Raw genomic sequence first — 23,161 nt, 5'->3', positions numbered from 1 at the left:
GTTCGATTCCAGGCTGTTTCACAACCGGACGTTATTGGGAGTTTCATAGGGTGGCACACAATTGGCCCAGTGTCGTCCAGGTTAGGGTTTGGCTGGGTAGGCTGTCATTGTAAATAAGAATTTGTTCTTAACTGACTTGCCTAGTTAAATAAAGGTTAAATAAAAATATATATATTTTTTAACAATGGTACTGCAAACTACACAGTTTGATATTTACATAGCCCAATAAATAAGAAGTGCACCTATTGGTAGATGAGTAAAAAAAAACAGACATTGAATATTCTTTTGAGCATGGTGAAGCCATTTGCACTTTGGATGGTGTATCAATACACACAGTCACTACAAAGATACAGATCTCCAGCACCCCGTTTGGAGGACAAATATCTTAGCTTTTATGCTAAATATACATGCATTTTATCTATACATTTTGCATACACATTTTACATACATGGTACTTTTATATATAACAACAATACATTACCAAACAAACGTTTTACTCCCAATCCTCAGCCACTCTCAGCCCATCCCACCTATCAGCATAGACCGCCCTTGTTTGGTTTCCATGTGCCATATATTTTTCAATTGCGCTGTGATGTTTCACAAAATGTTTGAATCTTTCTAATCGTATATTATCCACAGACTGTGAGCTAAAGATGAAAACCTTTCCTACAAGTATTATTATATTATTTATTGACTGCCTATGGCTTTCCAGATCGCCCAACACGGTTATTTGTAAGGTTAATTTGAAGTGCATGTTGTGATTTTTAAACCATTCCTGAAGCTGTGACCAGAAATAAGCTACATAGGGGCAATACCAGAATAAGTGATCTATTGATTCTGTCTTTTTGCAACAAAGTCTACAGAGCTGAGATTGTTGTATGGCCCATATATATAGTATTCTGTTGGTGGCAAGAATTTTATATAATCGTTTAAATAGAAACACTCTAAGTGTTGAGTCAAGTGTAGTTTTTTTGTACCAGTTCATAAACCATGTGCCATGGAATTGGTCCATTGAAAATCTCCTCCCATTTATTTTGCAACCTGTATGGCACAGCTGTCAACATTTTTGTCCTCAGATTAAACTGGTATATTTTTCTATTTATGCCAATTCCTTTCAGCCAATTTGTATCTTTAATATATGGCAGGCAAACAAGTTCCCTACCTTTTCTTTTTTCCACTTGCCTCCTCCATTTTTGTGGAAGTGCTGCAATCAGTTTTAGTTGTAAATTTGGATTGAGCAGATATTCCCATATATTCAATAATTGCATAACTCCTCCATTTCTATTAATAATATTAATAATACTTATAATACAATTTAAAAAAGAATAATTCCATATAGAATGTTTTTTTATTAATCAGTATATTTGCGTTTAACCATAACATTTGTTGTAATATTTGTCCTCTTTTCTGGAGGTTAAAATTGAAATTGTAACCAGCTTTGTGTGGCTTGTTTAAGAAACAAAATTTCATTTTCAATTAGTCGGAAATGAGAAGTTGTAATCTGTATGAAGGCAAAAAAGCAATTTTTGAACAAAGGATGAGCTTTTCTTAATAATCTACTGGAGAACCATTTTGGGTTTAAGTATCATTTATGTATGAGTGAAGCTTTAGTGAGAGGTTTAAAGCTTTAATATTTAATAATTTTAACTCATTAATTATATAAATAGGCATTTAATTTAGTCTGGCTTAGCATTCCAAATAAAATGAAATGTTTTTTGCTCATATGATTTTAAAAAGGAATCATCAAGAGTAGGCAATGCCATTAGTAAGTAAGTAAACTGTGATAGGACTAAAGAGTTAATCAATGGTATTGGTATTTACCTCTCCAAGGTTGCAGAATCTTATCTATTTTTGCTAACTTTCTATTGAAATTAATTGTGGTAAGTTAATTTATATTTTTTGAGATGTGAATACCAAGTATGTCTACTTCACCATCCACCCATTTTATTGGTAAACTACAAGGTAGTGTAAATACTGTATTTTTTAACGATGCAATACGTAACATGGCAATCTTGTCATAATTAGGTTTTAATCCAGAGAGGCTAGAAAAGTGATCAAGATCTTCAATGAGACTATGCTCAATGCAGGTGCTTCTACACCTGCATTGCTTGCTGTTTGGGGTTTTAGGCTGGGTTTCTGTACAGCACTTTGAGATATCAGCTGATATAAGAAGGGCTATATAAATACATTTTTTTTATTTGATTTGATGACTATGCAGGGATCCAGATTGCAGACTTAAGAAAAAACTAGAGTCATCAGCATACAGTGACACTTTTGATTTTATCCCCTGGATATCTAACCCCTTGATGTTCTTTTTGGATCTAATTGTAATAGCTATCATTTCAATGGCCATAATAAATAGATATGGAGACAACAGACAGCCTTGTTTTACTCCTCTTAAAAGCTCAATCCTTTCTGAGAAGTAACCAATGTTTACTATTTTACATCTGGGGTTGCTGTACATAACTTTAACCCATTGTATAAGAGATTCACCAAAATTAAAGTATTCCGGGCATTTATATATAATTTCTAATCGTACTTTATCAAACGCCTTTTCAAAATCTGCTATGAAGACCAGACCTGGTATCTTCAACGTTTCATAATGTTCAATTGTTTCAAGTAATTGTCGCATATTATCTCCAATATATTGTTCATGTAAAAAACCTGTCTGATCAGGATGAACAATATCTGGTATAACCTTTTTTATTCTATATGCTAAGCATTTCGCCAGTATTTTCGCATCACAACATTGAAGTGTTAGAGGCCTCCAGTTTTTTAAATGGACTGGATCTTTATACTTACCACCTGGGTCCTGTTTTAGTAGTAATGAAATCAGACCTTCTTGTTGAGTACCTGAAAGTCTACCATTTGTATAAGAGTAATTAAAACATGCTAATAATGGATCTTTGAGAACATCAAAAAAGGTCTGATATACTGGTATATCTACTCTACTCTACTGGTATACCGTTAAGCCCTGGTGTTTTTCCAGATATTTTGCCTCACAAAGTTCCAATTCTGTAAGTTAGCCTTCACAGCAGTCTTTCTGTGAAGTCCTTACAGTTAACATCATTCAGTGGAAATGGAGGAGACTGAAAAGATGTTTCAAATATTTTGCTTCCTCTTTCAAAATGTTATTTGGTGAATCATGGATAACTCCATCATTTGTATCGAGTTTCTGTAAATTATTTTTGGTACAACTTCTGTGTTGAAGATTCAAGACAAATTGTGAATTTTTCCCAATTTTCCATCCAATTCGCTTTATTTTTGTAATACATTGCACTTGATCATTCTTGAATAAGTACCTCCATTTTGGGGGTTTTCCTCTAACCTTTTTGTGCCTCTATAGTAGTTTCCATTACCATCTACCTGCTTCCTCTATTTCCTTTATTAGTCTAGTTTCTTTTGACCTAAATTGCTTTTGTTTTAATGATGAGTATTGTATTGAATGGCCTCTAAGTGTCCCATACAAAAAATGTCCCATAGAATAAGGGGATCTGCTGTACCTACGTTGTACAAAAAAAAGACAATTATGAATTATTTTGTCTTAGTTAAGAACAAATTGTCATCCAATAGGTTTTGATTTAATTTCCAATATCCCTGTGTAAATTCTATAAGAGTTATATGGAGGTCAATTAGATGGTGGTCCGATCACATTCGGTCTCCTATTAACACTTTTTTTTCAGAAACCTTTGTTTACAATTACAGAGATCATACGTTTCCTGTAGTTCTTGACCAGGTTTACAGAAACAAAGGTTTCTGTACCAAATATTAGGTTCTGCTTTTCTGATGTATCAAATACTTTTGTCATGCAATAAAATGCAAATGAATTACTTAAAAATCATACAATGTGATTTTATGGATTTTTGTTTTAGATTCTGTCTCTCGCAGTTGAAGTGTACCTATGAGAAAAATTACAGACCTCTACATGCTTTGAAAGTAGGAAAACCTGCAAAATCGGCAGTGTATCAAATACTTGTCCTCCCCACTGTATTTCCAGGTCTCTCCAGAGATGTTAGATCGGATTCAAGTTCGGGCTCTGGCTGGGCCACTCAAGGACATTCAGAGACTTGTTTCAAAGCCACTCCTAAGTTGTTTTGGCTGTGGGCTTAGGGTCGTTGTCCTGTTGGAAGGTGAACTTTAGCCCTAGTCTGAGGTTGGGAGCGCTCTGTAGCAGGTTTTCATCAAGGATCTCTCTGTACTTTGCTGTGGTCATCTTTCCCTTGATCCTGACTAGTCTCCCAGTTCCTGCTGCTGAAAAACGTCCCCACAGTTGCTGCCACCACCATACTTCACCGTAGGTGAGCACCTCCATGGCGCTTTGTCATCACCTGTGAGTGTTGTTTTTTGGTTATGGTGTTTGTTTGTTGCTGGTGGGAAAGGGGGAAACCAAGACAAGTCGCCCATGGGCATACACTACCCGTAGGTGAACTTTGTTAAATACACTAGTTAGAACTGGGCGGACCACCCACTGTATTTTTGGTTAGTTAGTTAGCTGTTGTTAAAGTAGGCTAGTCTAGCTTAGGGGTGTTTTTGTATATTTATTGTTTCTTTTCTTGGGTCCAGCTCAGCCCCTTTTCCTGCTCCCCCCATCCCCCCCCCATTGCCGTGTGTTTATAAATAAACCTGGAGTTTGACGGTAGATATCTGTTGTCGTGGTTATTTCGTTCACACTTTTACTTTGTCACAATAATAATTTGCATGAGTTATGTTACGGGTCTCATTACCATCCCCCCCTAGACTGTCGGGCTAAAAGGGATTCGTAACACCTTTGATAGCACTGCAGTGGGCCAGAGATGATTATTCTCTTCCCTGTGCCAACAAAGGTGTTCAAGAGAATGTTCAAGCTCTAAGGTCGCATCCAATTGACGGTCCTCTTTGTCCTTTCCAGTAACAAGGATGACATACAGGTAGCAATGTACTTCTGGCAAGCCACTCAAGATCTGATCCATTGCCTGAAGTGCCCTTGTCTGTCACGACAGTCAGCAGCTCCTTTGACTTTTCATCCACATGCATTGGCAAGTAGGTGTGGCAGAGGTCGATTTTGCTGAATTTATAACCCCCAGCTAAGCCAGGGAAAATGTTGTCGATGTGTGGTATTGGATACTGCTCAGCGGACAACACAGGGTTAATTGTGAATTTAAACACCTAAAGTCGATTTCCCAATCCCCATAAAAAGATGTCAGTTTAATCCACCGCATCCGCCTATGTCTCACTTCTGCGGCGAAAGGTGGTAGAGCTAGAGGGGTGTTTGTCAGACCATGAGAAATCACGAAAATCGTCTTCTCACAAAATAGTCTGTAGCATCCGAACGGTTTGGACTACAAAATTATTACCCCCTCTATGGAAAGATGGGACTCATGAACGTAATGGTGTTCTCTGTTTTACCCATACAAGCGTCTTGGGACTCGTCTGAAGTTGGTACAGCCAATCCACCAACTGTAGTGTCCGAACAGTTTAGGCTACACACTAATATGACCTATCTGTTGAAAGGTGAGACTCTCACAAACACGTACATGTTGGTTGTTTTGCTCTAGGATGCCCAATGTCCTCACAAGACTCATCTGAAAGTCCACGGTACAAGTTGTATAAGGGCACAAGGCGAGACCCAAATGCAGACACAGGAGATGTTAGAGCTCCGATATTTATTATAACAAAGAGCGTAGGCAAAGGCAGGTCGGGAACAGGCGAGAGTTCATAAACCAGTCCAAACAGTACCAGACGATAGGAAGTCTCGAGGTCAAGCCAGGCAGGGATCAGAAACCAGATCTGAGTCCAAAACAGTACAAGGGGATAGGCAGGCTGGTAGTCAGAACAGGAAGAATGGTCAGGCAGGCGGGTTCGGAGTCAGGACAGGCAAGGGTCGAAACCAGGAGGGCTAAAAACAGACTGGGGGAAAAAAATAGGAGCAAGGAAACCCGCTGGTTGACTTGGCAAACAAGACAAACTGGCACAGAGACAGGAAACACAGAGATATATACACCGGGGATAATAAGCGACACTGGAGGGGGTGGAGACAATCACAAGGACAGGTGAACCAGATCAGGGTGTGACAAGTTGAAAACATCTATGGAAGTATATATGAAGGCGCATGTAAAAAAATAAAAATAAAAGTTTCCTGATTTTTCTTACATCACTCAAATGTAGTGCAAACACTTCAGAATAAACTTCCTTTTCTATCTGTTCTATGTAATGATTCTGTTATTCAATGTGTTTGTATGGGCTAATAGCAGTGATGCCAAATACAGATTATTTCAAAGTAGCCACCCTTTACCTTGATGACAGCTTTGCACACTCTTGGCATTCTCTAAACCAGCTTCATGAGGTAGTCACCTGGAATGCATTTCAATTAAGAGGAGTGTGCAAAGCTGTGATTTGTCAGTTTTGTATACAATTACATTAAGAATCAAATGTTTTCAGGTAAAATTTACTTTAATTAAGGGCTCGATTTAATCCATAATGCTGAAGGTCAGCTCCATAGTGCTATTGAAATTCTTCAGCGCTACTGATTGAATTGAGCCCAAAAAATGTTGGGAACATTATCTTATTGGACCATATTCAGAAAATAAAAACATTTAGCATACTCAACTATTCCTCTCATGAATCAGCAGCCAATATGAAACTTGTACGATATGTTTGGAGCATGTCCTCACTCACTTCACACTTTCCAATGATGTGAAGAATCAATATTTGAGGAGGAAGAGAGACAGGGCGCTACACAAAGGGAAAGTTAGGTGCATGTCAGTCAGCACCCCAGTACATTTCCATAGCTTGTGTCAGTACATTTCCATAGCTTGTGTCAGTACATTTAAATAGCTTATATCTCTCGTTGGCTGGCCCTCGCTTCATACTCGTCGCCAAACCCACTGGCTCTATGTCATCTACAAGACCCTGCTAGGTAAAGTCCCCCCTTATCTCAGCTCGCTGGTCACCATAGCATCACCCACCTGTAGCACGCGCTCCAGCAGGTATATCTCTCTAGTCATCCCCAAAACCAATTCTTTCTTTGGCCGCCTCTCCTTCCAGTTCTCTGCTGCCAATGACTGGAACCAACTACAAAAATCTCTGAAACTGGAAACACTTATCTCCCTCACTAGCTTTAAGCACCAACTGTCAGAGCAGCTCACAGATTACTGCACCTGTACATAGCCCACCTATAATTTAGCCCAAACAACTACCTCTTTCCCTACTGTATTTATTTTATTTATTTATTTTGCTACTTTGCACCCAATTATTTGTATTTCTACTTTGCACATTCTTCCACTGCAAATCTACCATTCCAGTGTTTTACTTGCTATATTGTATTTACTTTGCCACCATGGCCTTTTTTTGCCTTTACCTCCCTTATCTCACCTCATTTGCTCACATCGTATATAGACTTGTTTCTACTGTATTATTGACTGTATGTTTGTTTTACTCCATGTGCAACTCTGTGTTGTTAAATGTGTCGAACTGCTTTGCTTTATCTTGGCCAGTTCGCAATTGTAAATGAGAACTTGTTCTCAACTTGCCTACCTGGTTAAATAAAGGTGAAATAAATAACAAATAAAATAAAAAAATCCATAGCTTGTGCCAGTACATTTCCATAGCTTGTGCCAGTACATTTCCATAGCTTGTGCCAGTACATTTCCATAGCTTGTGTCAGTACATTTTCATAGCTTGTGCCAGTACATTTCCATAGCTTGTGTCAGTACATTTCCATAGCTTGTGTCAGAACATTTCCATAGCTTGTGCCAGGACATTTCCATAGCTTGTGTCAGTACATTTCCATAGCTTGTGTCAGTACATTTCCATAGCTTGTGTCAGTACATTTCCATAGCTTGTGTCAGTACATTTCCATAGCACGTGTCAGTACATTTCTGATATTGCAGAGTCACATTGTTGACACATCATCACAAAATAGTACTAAAGGCTTTTATTTCCATACAGATATTGAAACAGACTACAGATATTACAAATTTAACTACTCAATCTCATATACACAAAATTGATTTCTACTGAAAAGGTGGACCTTGGTGGTCCTGCTATTGGAAGTATGGAACTATTACTGGGTATTGAGATTTGGGAGAGAACACTTTCCTGTTTATATTACCCTTTGGATTGTTCCACAAAAAGAGTGACTTTTGGGTAGTGTTATTTTGTCAAAAAAACATATTTCACCTAATATTATCATTCTGTCATAAGGAGCACACATTCACATCTCCTATTCAAGAGGTCAAATTAATTTAAAAATGGCAATTAAAGTAACAGGGTTGACAATTTTATCTTAAATCAGCCATAACCCCCTGCAAGCTCCAAAAAAAACTTGAAACAATTCTAGCCCATCTATGCTCGAAGTGTTATGCTCAACGCTAACAGTTTTCTACCACAAAACAAGAGAAAAAAACCATAGAACCAGCTTATAATAATTTTTTATTTAACTAGACAAGTCAGTTAAGAACAAATTCTTATTTACAATGACAGCCTACACCGGCCAAACCCGGATGACACTGGTCCAACTGTGCACCGCCCTATGGGACTCCCAATCACAGCCAGTTGTGATACAGCCTGGATTCGAACCAGTGTGTCTGTAGTGACACCTCTAGCACTGAGATGCAGTGCCTTAGACCGCTGAGTCACTCGGGGACCACCGCACCACTTGGGGGCCGCTGTGCCACTCGGGACCGCTGCGCAACTAGAAATAGTTCCAGCATATTAACATTTGTCTAGTTTACATAACAGGCTTGACCTTAAAATGTGGGACAAACGTAAATTAATCACTAATGCAAGAAAATATATATATATATATATATATATGTCAGAAAAACACGTCAAAATATAGTGTTTTGGCACCTTAGCGAATCTTTATTCATATAAAAAATAGGATATATTACATTTTCCATGTGGTTTGTATTAAAGGGCACTTCATTTAATATAGCAGGCTTTAAAATGTCTACTTAAAATATCAAAGAGACGCAAAAGGCACTCTATTTGAAGAACGACCCCGTTATATTCAGCCCTAAACCTCAGCTCACTAGGCTGAAGACAAAACTACATTCCAGTCTTTGACAAAGAAAAAAGTGCTTAACTTCAGACAAACGCGTTATTTAATGCAGGTGGTTCTCGGATGGCCCATGTCTATCCCATAGAAATAAAATCTCATGCTAAACTGGACAAAAATATAAACGCAACATGTAAAGTGTTGGTCCCATGTTTCATGAGCTGAAATAAACAATCCCAGATATTTTCCATATGCACAAAAAGCTTATTTCTCTCAAATGTTGTGCTCAAATTAGTTTACATCACTATTAGTGAGAATTTCTCCTTTGCCAAGATAATCTACCCACCTGACAGGTGTGGCATATCAATAAACTGATTAAACAGCATGATCATTACACAGGTGGACCTTGTGCGGGGGACAATAAAATGCCACTCTAAAATGGGCAGTTTTGTCTTACAACACAATGTCACAGATGTCTCAAGTTTTGAGGGAGCATGAAATTGGTATGCTGCTTGCAGGAATGTCCACCAAAGTTGTTGCCAGAGAATTTAATGTCCATTTGTTGGATCGTGAGGAGTATTTCTGTCTGTAATAAAGCCATATTGTGGGGAAAAACTCATTCTGATTTGCTGGGCCTGGTTCTCCAGTGAGTGGGCCTGGCTCCCAAGTCGTGAGCCTATACCCTCCCAGGCCCACCCATGGCTGTGTCCTTGCCCAGTCATATGAAATCCATAGATTAGAGCCTAATTTATTTACTTCAATTGACTGGTTTCCTTATATGAACTGTAACTCAGTAAAATCATTGAAATTGTTGCATGTTGCGTTTATATTTTTGTGGTCTATACATTTAATGGTGTTATAAAGTACATAGCTTGTCAAACCAAACACTTTAATAAAATCCAGATTTCATAACATTGAAATGTGTCATCCTTGCTGGCTACTAGCAAGTTGGACTGAATGACATGCCTGGTTTGCAACAGGCTGGCAAGTTGGACTGAATGACATGCCTGGTTTGCAACAGGCTGGCTGCGGTAAGTGTATCTTGTTCACTAATACCAATGGTTCAAATGTCTTCATGTCTTTAATCATTTCACCATAGAAAATACTACTTATAAAACATGAACACATCATTGTGGTACAGCAGTTAAAATAATAATTGTTCACACCAATACTTGGTTCACACTAACACCAACCTGTATTAAACATTGTACACATATATTTACACAGTGTTTCCATCACTGTACAGTGGAACAACTTTGATTTTAGAAGTGGGGACACACACATGTTTTTTTAATCCAGTCGGATAAACACTCCAAACAGCCTACCTACCTACCTGAGGCTTCTGCATGGTCCTAAAGCACACCATTGCCTCATTTTTAAAATCCCATTCCAATGATAACATCAGTGGGGGACAAAAATGCAATTTCAGAATGTAGGGGGGACCTGTCCCCCCATCCCCAGTCAAAGTTGCGCCCCTGTTATTATAAATGGATGGTTTCAAATTGTTAACATGAAAAATGCTCACAGCATTACAACATGTTTGGCAATTGTTTCTGTGCAAACCCATACATTTTCCTGTAAAAAGAGTAGGTCTACATTGTATTTTTTGCTCGTGAATATGCACAGCACATTGGTACATAACCATTGGGCTGTATCCTAAGTCCAGTTGATGTGGATTCTATGACAGCAGTGCAACACTACAATACTTTCTAATTAGAAGAGCAAACAATCTTTCACACGTTCAGGAGGTGAAACGCTCTGGAATGTTGCAGAAAGAAATGCTTCCTATAGAGCTAACATGATTTCCTATTCTATATGACAGAGAATAGTGTCTGTTCTACATAATATATATCTATCTGAACATTCAGCAAAGCCCATAGGTATAGATATGGTCTTGGTCCTGGTCATAGAGATTTGTTCATTATATGTGAAATCATCAGTATGTTTGCAAACACTAAATCACATGCAGCTATTGCTACAAGTTGTTCTTGGTCATTTGACACCAGTCAGACTGTATTCAGTCATAACCGAGTCAGACGAAGGTCTACCTTGTACATCCAGGCACTCAACATATCTCACAACTCATTGAGTAATCTACAGAATATCTACAGTAAACCAATGGGATACAAAATACTTCACCATAATGACATTTAAGGGAAAAAATATCTTAAACATTTTGTGGCGCTTTAAATAAAGAGGGTTGACACACTGTGTCTCAAAGAATCTGCTACTGAAAGCTAAACATTAAAGGTCCAATGCAGCCATTTTTATCTCAATATCATAGAATTGATGGGTTACAATTAAGTACCTTACTGTGATTGTTTTCATTTAAAATGGTCAAAAAGAAACCAAAATAGCTTCTTAGCAAAGAGCTTTTTCTCAAGCAAAAATGTTGCTAGGACTCTTGTAGAGGTCTGAGTGGGGAAGGGAAAATGGAAAACTAGCTGTTATATGCAGAGGTTTGGATCTCTTTCTTATTGGTCTATTAACTAATTGACCATGCTCCATCCCACCAAACAGCTCTTACACTAAAAGGGGATTATAATAATGTTCCCAATTTCACTTTATTATTCCAACCTCATAGCCTGGAAATATGTACAAAACACAGGAAATCTTTTTGTTTTTTTACTGCACTGGGCCTTTAAACAATGCAATAAACCATTCACAAGATTATTTGCTCGTTTTTCACTTCTGAAATATTTTGGATGTAGTTCTATGCCCTGCTCAGAACCACAGCTATAAAATACAAAAGTTCACTATTATCACCCAGTAAGTGTTAGATGCCAAAGGACGACTAGGGCTAATGCTAGTAGGTACAGATCTGGCGGTCTGTCCACCAGCAGCACAGCGGCAGAGCCAGCCTGCCCCGGGGGGAGAAAGAGGGCCTTTGGTTTGTGGTGTGGCATGAACCACTGCACCAGTAGAGTGCGGTACTATTCTGTTAAGACAGCCATGATACGGACGGTAGGTTGTCGATCAGTCGATCCTATAACTAGAGGGTCCAGTCAGTCTCAGAGCCGTAATGTAGCAGCTCTGCCTTGTGTCACTGTCTGTCAACCAATACGTCGGTCTTTACGCTGACACAGTGCTGACAGTGCGCTCTCTCTTCCCACTGGCCAGGTTCCTCTTCTTACAGTAGGTGTAGAGGGCCGTCAAAGGGATACAGCAGACAGAGGAGGCTAGGAGGAGGCCGATGAAGGCTTGGGCGTAGGGAGGATACTCCGTCACCACAGACTTCCCCTGGAGGAGGGGGAAGACAACAGGACAGGCAGAGATCAACATTGTATTTGGGTGCAGCATATTCTGTTCCAGTGCTTTTCTTTCATTCATGTATGACTGGTACAATCAAGTCTCCCTTTGGGGATGTATAAAGTAATACCTTATCTTACCCGTTTTTTTTGGGCCGAGTGCTTGTTAGTGTAATGACAGGGTTATTGATAAGATATTGGAGATAAAAAGAGAGGCCTTACCAGTTCTTTGTTCCAGGCCTGGTATGTGGGCGTTCCTCCCTGGATGTAGTTGACGATGTAGAAGATGAATAGGGCAATGAGGAGGATGGGACTGACTCCTGCCAACATGATCTTCCAGTAGCAGTTAAGACGATGACCTAACATGTCTTCTACATCCTTCTCAAACCTGGAGAGGGAAAGGTTGCAGGAGCATTGACATGATGACTATGTCTAGTAGGGCAGCCCCCCACACCGCTCTGATTCAGAGGGGTTGGGTTGAATGCGGAAGACACATTTTGGTTGAATACATTCAGCTGTGCAACTGACTAGGTATCCCCTTTCCCTTCCTAAAATACTTTCATATATTTTGTATGGGCAAAAGACAACCATGGTATTTTAGTTTAAACATTCATTCAACATTCAAAGGAAATTGCTTATATGCTTCTTAAGCCATTTTGCTTTTAATAAACAGTAAAAGCCCAACTTAAAAAACTACAGTGCAGTTCAGTCAAAATCCTGAGAGAAGAGTGAAAGGAATGTGAGGTATTTGTAGATGATTATGCTAAGTGTTGTTTGGCATTACTGGACACAATACAGCTTTTATGAGGTACTTTAAAGACTTAACTCTACTGGCTGCTAACACAACTGCAGTAGGGCTACACATTCTCCAGTAGAAACTGTTTCAAATAATGTCAGCTCAACTATTGTTTCTTGGAGAAAAGGTACTGTATGACAAGATGTGTTAGTTTTTCTGATTTCGAACAGCAAAGGTGATGATGCTTAGAAAGCTTCTGAAATGAGTCATTCTTCATTATCAATATTGTACACACACACACACACACACACACACACGCACGCACACACACCTTTTGATGCCATATATGTAGCAGACGGTGATAACTTCAATGAGGACGATGAAGAGCAGAGAGAAGGTGGCTCCATAGTCGTTGAACATGGTGAACCAGTAGTTCCCAGAACGGGTGGTGAAGCCCAGGCCAAGCAGCAGGCAGAATAGACACACCAGACCTACAGGATATGACAACACACCTGTTAGTCACACACACACCAGACCTACAGGTTATAACAACACACATGTTAGTCACACACACACACCAAACCTAGAGTATTGGCCCACTCCAAGCTTATCTCTGTCCTGGCAACCCAATGGTTGAACCAGCTTCCCCCGAAGTTAGGACAGCAGAGTCCCTGCCCATCTTCTGAAAACCTATCTCATCAAATAGTATCTTAAATAAGATAATAAATAAGACATAAGAAAAACGTACTTACTACGATGGTGTTATGTAGTTATCTCATCTAGCTATTTTAAGATGAATGCACTAACTGTAAGTCACTCTGGATAAGAGCATCTGCTAAATGACTAAAATGTCAAATTTAGGATGGGACAACACACCTGTTAGTCTCTCTCTCTCTCGCACGCACGCACGCACGCACGCACGCACGCACGCACGCACGCACGCACGCACGCACACACACACACACACACACACACACACACACACACACACACACACACACACACATGTTCACACCTTAGCTCAATTCTTACCCTCAACCACGACCATAAACCTAGCTTCATGACCACACCTTAGCTCAACCCTAACCCCCTCTTCCCCCCCTTCCCCCTCACCATTGAGTGTTTTGGTGCTCATGTAGCGGCTGATGAACTTCAAGTCACTGAGGGGGGTGATGACGGCGATGACGTTGCCCAGCATACTGCCCATGCCCAGCAGCAGCAGCATGATGAAGTAGAGCACAGACCACAGCTGAGACACGGGCATGTTCTTAATGGCCTCACTGTACACTATGAAGGCCAGGCCTGTACCCTCAACAGCCTGAGAGGAGGGAGAGAGATGGAGAGAGAGAGAGTTTAGTGGATATTCAGTCCTGCATAGTGCAAATGTTTCTGAAGTCAGTATTACATTTTTTGCTTTCCTCCATTGGAAACTTAAGTGGGATGGTTTATTAAAGACAAAATGGAAAATCCAGAAGAGCATTGAAAATGAAATATTAGCATTAATTGTAACTGCAACAGCCCATGATATTTGCCACACCTCACTACCACCACCACAGAGTCAAATAAAGTTGTATAGGTGACATTGAACTATGATTAAATATTAAATATTTATAGAATGGTGAGTGAAGTTTTGATTGCCTCACGGTAAAATCAATTTATTTTGTTGCTACATGATAACATATTGTCAGGAAACCAGAGGTATGTTGTCAGATTAAGGGCTCGATTCAATCCATTTTGCGGAAATTCTGAGCTATAGCGCAAAAGTGTTAAGGTAAGATCAGATTGAGACGACTTATGCAGCATTTACCCTGAATGCTGTCTCCGTTAACGCAGGAACATTGCATTTCAATTTCAATCTCGCTATATCGCAGAACTTCTGCAATTCAGATTGAATTGAGCCCTAAGAGAAGTAGCAAATGAAGTTGTCTTATCAGTATTTTGCACAAGTTTTCCTATTAGTTCATTTGAGTTGTGTCTCATCATGACCTACCGTGTCTAGTTCAGCCTCTAGGTCACAGGTCTCCAGCCTACCTCCCAGACTGGTAAACTGTTCTGGGTGTGTCCTGTTCAGCTCAGCGATCCAGTGGATGACATTCTCCAGACTGATGGTGTCCTCTGCTAGATCAAAGGTGTTCAGGAGCAGCAGTCGCACCCTGGGAGAAGAAGAGAAATGTCAGTGTCATGAAAGGACAAGTGGTGTAGCGCAGTTTCTCTGAAACTTTTTTTAGGTGGGGGAGGGGGCCAGGTAACTTCCTGCAATTCTACAGATTTTGCCATGGGGCAGAGAGAAAAGTGTGCAGTTTTAAAGCAAATTTCCTGCTATTCTATGCATTTTGCCATGAGGTTGAGAGAAGATTTACCAGTTTTATAGCTAGTTTCCTGTCATTCGAAACGTTTTGCCATGGCTTATGACATATTTATACATTTTTGGTTTGGGACCCCCCAGCCCTTTCCAGTCGCTGCATGCTACGTCACTGGAAAGGGCATTTATGATCTGAATCATACAGTATATCTAGCCCCTTATACAATTCCTCTCATTGCTGATCTAGATTTCAATGCCTTCTCAAGTCCAAGCAACTGCCATTTCTTCCATTTGTATGTCTGCAGAAACTGCTACAGTCTACAGACGTTAAATTAATTGTATATGTTTGACCTAGAATTTTTTACATTTGTAGTGGCTTAGTGCTGCTGACTGGTGTCGCCTACGTCTCTGAGTTGAAAGTTCAATGCCAAAGTCAATGAGACAACCAACCAGACCGTGACCCCAACCAGGGCCTCACCTCTCCAGGCAGCTCTCGTAGTTGAAGGTGGCCTTAAAGCCATAGATGGAGAAGGTGACGATACTGGCGAAGATGGAGGTGCTACTGTTGACCATGGACACGACGATGGCCTGCTTCTCAAAGTTGTTGTTGTACTGGTTGTAGCTGGCAAAGGCGATGAGGGATCCAAAGCCCAGGCCCAGAGAGAAGAAGATCTGAGTGGCCGCATTGATCCATGTAGTGGGGTTAGCCAGCTGTTCCATCTAAGACAGCAAACACACACACATTAGTAAAGCATATTAGTAGCACACACACATACAGTGGCAAGACACAGTATATTAACCCTTTGGAATTACCTGGACTTCTGCATAAATTTGTCATAAAATTTGATCTGACAACAATAGACAAACACAGTCTGCTTAAACTAATAACACACAAACAATTACTGTCTATGTTTTCATGTCTTTATTGAACACACTGTGTAAACATTCACAGAGCAGGTTGGGAAAAGTATGTGAACCCTTGGATTTAATAACTGGTTGACCCTCCTTTGGCAGCAATTACCTCAACCAAACGTTTTCTGTAGTTGTGGATCAGACCTGCACAACGGTCAGGAGGAATTTTTGACCATTCCTCTTTACAAAACTGTTTCAGTTCAGCAATATTCTTGGGATGTCTGGTGTGAACTGCTTTCTTGAGGTTATGCCACGGCATCTCAATTGGGTTGAGGTCAGGTCTCTGACCATGATGCTCCCTCCACCATACTTTACAGTTGGGATGAGGTTTTGATGTTGGTGTGCTGTGCCTTTTTCTCTCCACACATAGTGTTGTGTGTTCCTTCCTTCCAAACAACTTAACTGTTGTTTCATCGGTTCACAGAATATTTTGCCAGTAGCAGTGTGAAACATACAGATGCTCTCTTGCGAACTTCAGAGTGGCTTCTTCCGTGGTTTCCTGCCATGAACACCATTCTTGTTTAGTGTGTTACGTATCGTAGACTCGTTAACAGAGATGTTAGCATGTTCCAGAGATTTCTGTAAGTCTTTAGCTGACACTCTAGGATTCTTCTTAACCTCATTGAGCATTCTGCACTGTGCTCTTGCATTCATCTTTACAGGACGGCCACTCCTAGGGAGAGTAGCAACAGTGCTGAACTTTCTCCATTTATAGACAATGTGTCTTACCGTGGACTGATGAACACCAAGGCTTTTAGAGATAGTTCTGTAACCCTTTCCAGCTTTATGCAAATCAACAATTATTAATCTTGTGTCTTCTGAGATCTCTTTTGTTCGAGGCATGGTTCATTCAGGCAAATATGTTTGATGTTCTCTGTGCCCATATGAATAATCCCTATAATGTAACTGGAATGATGAGATAGGTGTTCTTCTTTTATGTTTATGTTTTATTATTTCACTGCCATACTGTGTTCCATATTGTCTAGCCATCTTGTCTCAAGAGGACCACAATGGAAATAAGTCCCAGACTTTATGGTATGTTATCCTTGATGATTTTATTAATGTGCATGTATGGCTTTTAGGTTTAATGTGTGCTTGTTTTTTTAAATGGTCGAATAAATAAACTAAACCAAACTAGATGCTTCTTATGAATAGCAAACTCAAATGTTATGAGTGTTTTTTTATAGGGCAGGGCAGCTCTAAACCAACATCTCCAATCTCGTCTCAATGATTGTACTCAAGGTTAGCTGACTCCTGACTCCAATTAGCTTTTGGAGAAGTCATTAGCCTAGGGGTTCACATACTTTTTACAACCTACACTGTGAATGTCTAAATTATGTATTCAATATAGACAAGAAAAATACAATACTTTGCGTGTTGTTAGTTTAAGCACACTGTATTTGTCTGTTGTTGTGACTTAGATGAAGATCAGATCTAATTATATGACCAATTTATGCATAAATCCAGATAATTCCAAAGGGTTTACGTACTTTTTCTTACCACTGTATGTAAAGCAGGATTAAACATAACAGAACAATGTACATGAGCTACCATACCTTGGCGGTGAAAACGTAGATCTATTGCATCTCATCTATGCCGCTCTGTCTTTGCTCATCAATAAATGTATATGTACATATTCTTATTCCATGCTTTTACTTAGATTTGTGTGTATTAGGTAGTTGTTGTAGAATTGTTCAATTACTTGTTAGATATTGTTGCACTGCCGGAACTAGAAGCACAAGCATTTCACTACACTTGCAATAACATCTGCTAACCATGTCTATGTGAACAATCAAATTGTATTGTATTTGATCAATAATGTTCTTTCATTCATCTAATCATTCGTACCTTGGGCGTGAACATGTACTTTACACCGTTGATGGATCCGTGAAGGGTGACCCCACGGATGAGGTAGATGATGAGGACCAGGTAGGGGAATGTGGCTGTGAAGTACACCACCTAGAGAGGGCAGAAACAGCAGGAGGATTCAGGGTCAAAGTTCAACTATGCTGCACTGATTGCCTGTTTTCTAACACAGATTTGGCCCACTTGTCCTACGGTTTTATAACATTGCTCGCTGAATTTACTGTGAAGTTGTAGGTGGAAGTGAACTTGTTTGTGTATGTCTTTCCATCAATTGATATTGATGTTATTACTTTTCTATTATTTCTCTCTGTATTTTTGGGAAGGTCTGTATGAAACCATTTCACTGTTAACCTACACATGTTGCTTACGAAGCATGTGATGATTAAAATGTGATGTGATTTATTTTGATGAACCTCTAGCTGCGTGCCAGCTATTCTTCATGGAACAGTTTCATTTAAGTCTCCTTCCAGACTCACATTAAGCATCTCCAATCCAAAAATAAATCTAGAATCGGCTTCCTATTTAGCAAAAAAGCATAATTCACTCATGCTGCCAAACATACCCTTGTAAAACTGACTATCCTACCGATCCTTGACTTTGGCGATGTCATTTACAAAATAGCCTCCCACACTCTACTCAGCAAATTGGATACAGTCTATCACAGTGCCATCCATTTTGTCACCATATACTACCCACCACTGAAACCTGTAAGCTTTCGTTGGCTTGCCCTCGCTTCATATTTGTGGCCAAACCCCCTGGCTCCAGGTCATCTATAAGTCTTTGCTAGGTAAAGCCCCACCTTATCTTAGCTCACTGGTCACCATAACAGCACCCACCCGTAGCACGTGCTCCAGTAGGAATATTTCACTGGTCACCTCCAAAGCCAATTCCTACTTTGGCCGCCTTTCCTTCCAGTTCTCGCTGCCAATGACTGGAACGAATTGCAAAAATCACTGAATCTGGAGACTCATATCTCCCTCACTAACTTTAAGCATCAGCTGTCAGATCAGCTCACAGATCATTGCACCTGTACATAGCCCATCTGTAAATAGCCCACCCAACTACCTCATCCCCATATTGTTATTAATTTATTTTTTGCTCCCTTGCACCCCAGTATCTCTACTTGCACATTCATCTTCTGCACATCTATCACTCCAGTGTTTAATTATTAAATTGTAATTACTGTAAGGGTGTGAACTGGTGGCAGAGAAGTCAGACGCAGGAGAGAAATAACTGTGTTTCCAATGGCGCAGTTTATTTACAAAAAAATAATAAAAATCAATGGGTAACATAACCCGACGCACACCAGTACAGACATACACATACACTTACAATAAACAATCACCGAAAAGGACATGATGGGGAACAGAGTGTTAAATACACAACATGTAATTGATGGGATTGGAACCAGGTGTGATGGAAGACAAGACAAAACCAATGGAAAATGAAAAATGGATCAGCGATGGCTAGAAGGTCGGTGACGTCGACCGCCGAACACTGCCTGAACAAGGAGAGGGACCAACTTTGGCGGAAGTCATGACAATTATTTCGCCACTATGACCTATTCATTGCCTTACCCCCCTAATCTTACCTCATTTGCACACACTGTATATAGATTTTTTCTATTGTGTTATTGACTGTACGTTTGTTTATTCCATGTTTAACTTTAACTTTAACTGTCGTTGTTTTTGCCGCACTGCTTTGCTTTATCTTGGCCAGGTCGCAGTTGTAAATGAGAACTTGTTATCAACTTGCCTACCTGGTTAAATAAAGGTGAGATAAATAAAATAATTATAAAAAAATAATAACGTTTTTGTTTCTCAAAATTACTATCACATGGTTAATCAAAAAAATCAGAATTAAAATGATAAAAATCTCAACTAATGCAAGAGCACCAGCCTTGGACACATGGACACATTGATACACTGTGATCCATTGGCGGCTAAAGAAATTAGCACATGGAACTCAGAGATAGCCTGTAGGCCAATGCAGCAGTAGGCCTATAACTTTCATCGTCAACTTAATAAAATAGGCTTAACACAAATTAAAACAGTAGAAAATATCCTGATATAAATTCTGTTTTTTTCAATCGGATTAATCTCTCTGCCTGTCTGCCTCCCTTTCTATCTGTCTTGATTTGAGCTATCGCTAGTGAAGTGAAACATTGTATCAACTCAGTAGGTTGGCGTGCTCAGATGTGTGCGCTCCCTCCATGTTATGATAGAGAAACCATACACATGCTCATTTCTCACATTGAGCACTCCAAACAAAATACATAGAAAAAATTAGCAAAACTCCTAAATAAACCAAAACGTGTTTCTCACAAGTATAGCAGGTTGTGAACTCTGCAAACAACGTTTCCACTCCAAGAATGAGAGCAGTAAATTACTGTAATACATGAATTAACAGAAATGTCTGTAACTGTTGGGGTTCGTTTCCTTGTTACTTGTCAATCATTGTCTCATTGGTGAAATTAGCATTATGACAATATCTTAATTAAATCATTCAAAAATGTAATTAATGTAATTGCAGACAGAAGTTGACACCAGGAACATAGCACACATGTTTCCGAGTAAGTTCTGCAAAATATAAAAGGTCCCAAGTTATTTTATTAAACCTGAAGTCCATCCCTAGTGATGTCACTGCCTACATCATTATCTTCTACTCCTGATACCAAAACCATGCCTACTCAACACTAAAACTCTTGTTTATATAGCGATCTAAAAGCTTACCAGTAAATGTCCAAGTTGATTTAGAGTGGAATGTCTAACTAATCTCTTATCTCTTACACTCCCCTGCAGAGTTCTGTCTTCAGTCACACATTTCTCAGACAGTTTCTTCATAAGTGGCAGAGAGCCTAGAAAAGTACTGTGGAACAATATTAAACCTCATAATGTATATTTACTGTTAATCTGTAGTCTAGGACCCTATAAATGTAAGGAGGGAGGGGTCTTATAACCCCTCCCCTTCTCTTAATACAACATAAGCATAATCAATTATTATAATACATCAAACATTTGGTCCAGCCCCTATCATGACCCCTAGGTGAACCCCTTTCATAACCAAATGACAGGGGATTAACGGCACCTTGACAAGGCTTACATGTTACATACTGTATGTAATGGGGAATTGATCAAACATAAACAAAGGGAAAACAATTCACACATTAAACCAATGAATGTGCAAGAATTGTTGGAAGACATTGGAGCACATTATTGAGAGCTGAGTGCATGCATTCTGGAGAGAGACGCAGACATATTTTCACCACACGCGTTCCCTTATTCTTGTCTCAACATTATCAATTATACTCAAGACACATTATCTTCACACATTTTAGATGCTTTTCACGGACATATGCAACTCAATAATCAGCTAGGCCTGCGAAAGTATTCACCCCCCTTGGCATTTTTCCTATTTTGTTGCCTTACAACCTGGAATTTTTATTTTTCATTTTTTATGTTTGTGTCATTTTATTTACACAACATGCCTACCACCTTGAAGATGCAAAATATATTTTGGGGTGAAACAATCAAGAAATAAGACAAAAAACAGAACTTGAGCATGTATAACTATTCACTTCCCCAAAGTCAATCATTTGTAGAGCCACCTTTTGCAGCAACTACAGCTGCAAGTCTCTTGGGGTATGTCTCTATAAGCTTGGTACATCTGGCCATTGGGATTTTTGCCCATTCTTCAAGGCAAAACTGCTCCAGCTCCTTCAGGTTGGATGGGTTCTGCTCGTGTACAGTAATCTTTAAGTCGTACCACAGATTTTCAATTGTATTGAGGTCTGGGCTTTGACTAGGCCATTCCAAGACATTTAAATGTTCCCCTTAAACCACTTGAGTGTTGCTTTAGCAGCATAATTAGGGTCATTGTCCTGCTGGAATGTGAACCTCTGTTCCAGTCTCAAATCTCTGGAAGACTGAAACAAGTTTCCCTCAATAATTTCTCTGTATTTAGCGCCATTCATCATTCCTTCAACTCTGACCAGTTTCCCAGTCCCTGCCGATGAAAAACATCCCCTGGGGATGGTGTTCTCAGGGTGAGGAGAGGTGTTGGGTTTGCGCCAGACATAGCATTTTTCTTGATGGTCAAAAAGCTCAATTTTAGTCTCATCTGACCAGAGTACCTTCTTCCACATGTTTGGGGAGTCTCCACATGCCTTTTGATGAACACCAAACGTGTTTACTTATTTTTTTCTTTAAGCAATGGCTTTTTCTGGCCACTCTTCCGTAAAGCCCAGCTCTGTGGAGTGTATGGCTTAAAGTGATCCTATGGACAGATACTCCAATCTCCGCTGTGGAGCATTGCAGCTCCTTCAGGGTTATCTTTGGTCTCGTTGTTGCCTCTCTGATTAATGCCCTCCTTGCCTGGTCCATGTGTTTTGGTGGGCGGCCCTCTCTTGGCAGGTTTGTTGTGGTGCCATATTCTTTCAATTTTTTTAATAATGGATTTAACAGTGCTCTGAGGGATGTTCAAAGTTTCTGATATGTTTGTATAACCCAACCCTGATCTGTACTTCTCCACAACTTTGTCCCTGACCTGTTTGGAGAGCTCCTTGGTCTTCATGGTGTCGCTTGCTTGTTGGTGCCCCTTGCTTAGTGGTGTTTCAGACTCTGGGGCCTTTCAGAACAGGTGTATACATACTGAGATCATGTAACAAATCATGTGACACTTAGATTGCACACAGGTGGCCTTTGTTTAACTAATTATGTGACTTCTGAAGGTAATTGGTTGCACCAGATCTTATTTAGGGGCTTCATAGCAAAGGGGGTGAATACATACGCACGCACCACTTTTCCATATTATTATTATTATTATTATATATTTTTTAAACAAGTAAGCTTTTTCATTTCACTTCACAATTTGTACTATCTTGTGTATGTCCATTACATGAAATCCAAATAAAATCCATTTAAATTACAGGTTGTAATTATACAAAATAGGAAAAACACCTTTTCAAAAATGCTTTTGCAAGGCACTGTATTGCGATGCACGCTGCCAAAATTGCTGGGTTCCCAAATAGGCATAGGCCTACGCACTTGTGATTGGAAACAATCAACAGATCGATTTCTTTTAAATGAAGAACTTAATGATCCTCTGTGGCTATGTCAAGT

At 39.6% G+C, this 23,161-nt stretch overlaps 1 protein-coding gene across 1 annotated transcript in view; it reads right to left on the bottom strand.

The window, feature by feature from the left end:
* Positions 1–9,852: 9,852 nt before the first annotated feature.
* LOC112227891 (sodium- and chloride-dependent transporter XTRP3-like) overlaps positions 9,853–23,161 on the bottom strand; it is a 32,224-nt gene continuing 18,915 nt past the window's right edge. Inside the window, exons 6-12 of the mRNA XM_042309936.1 lie at positions 18,024–18,134; positions 15,742–15,983; positions 14,952–15,114; positions 14,075–14,279; positions 13,293–13,452; positions 12,448–12,613; positions 9,853–12,217 (exon numbers count right to left, since the gene is read on the bottom strand). Coding sequence (XP_042165870.1) covers positions 12,050–12,217; positions 12,448–12,613; positions 13,293–13,452; positions 14,075–14,279; positions 14,952–15,114; positions 15,742–15,983; positions 18,024–18,134 — 1,215 coding nt within the window. The 3' untranslated portion in view covers positions 9,853–12,049. The remainder of the gene's footprint in view (positions 12,218–12,447; positions 12,614–13,292; positions 13,453–14,074; positions 14,280–14,951; positions 15,115–15,741; positions 15,984–18,023; positions 18,135–23,161) is intronic.

Source organism: Oncorhynchus tshawytscha, linkage group LG03 (assembly GCF_018296145.1).
Source record: "Oncorhynchus tshawytscha isolate Ot180627B linkage group LG03, Otsh_v2.0, whole genome shotgun sequence".
Taxonomy (NCBI): Eukaryota; Metazoa; Chordata; class Actinopteri; order Salmoniformes; family Salmonidae; genus Oncorhynchus; species Oncorhynchus tshawytscha.
Note: the sequence above shows the minus strand (reverse complement) of the source record. Positions and strands in the feature narration are given on the sequence as shown.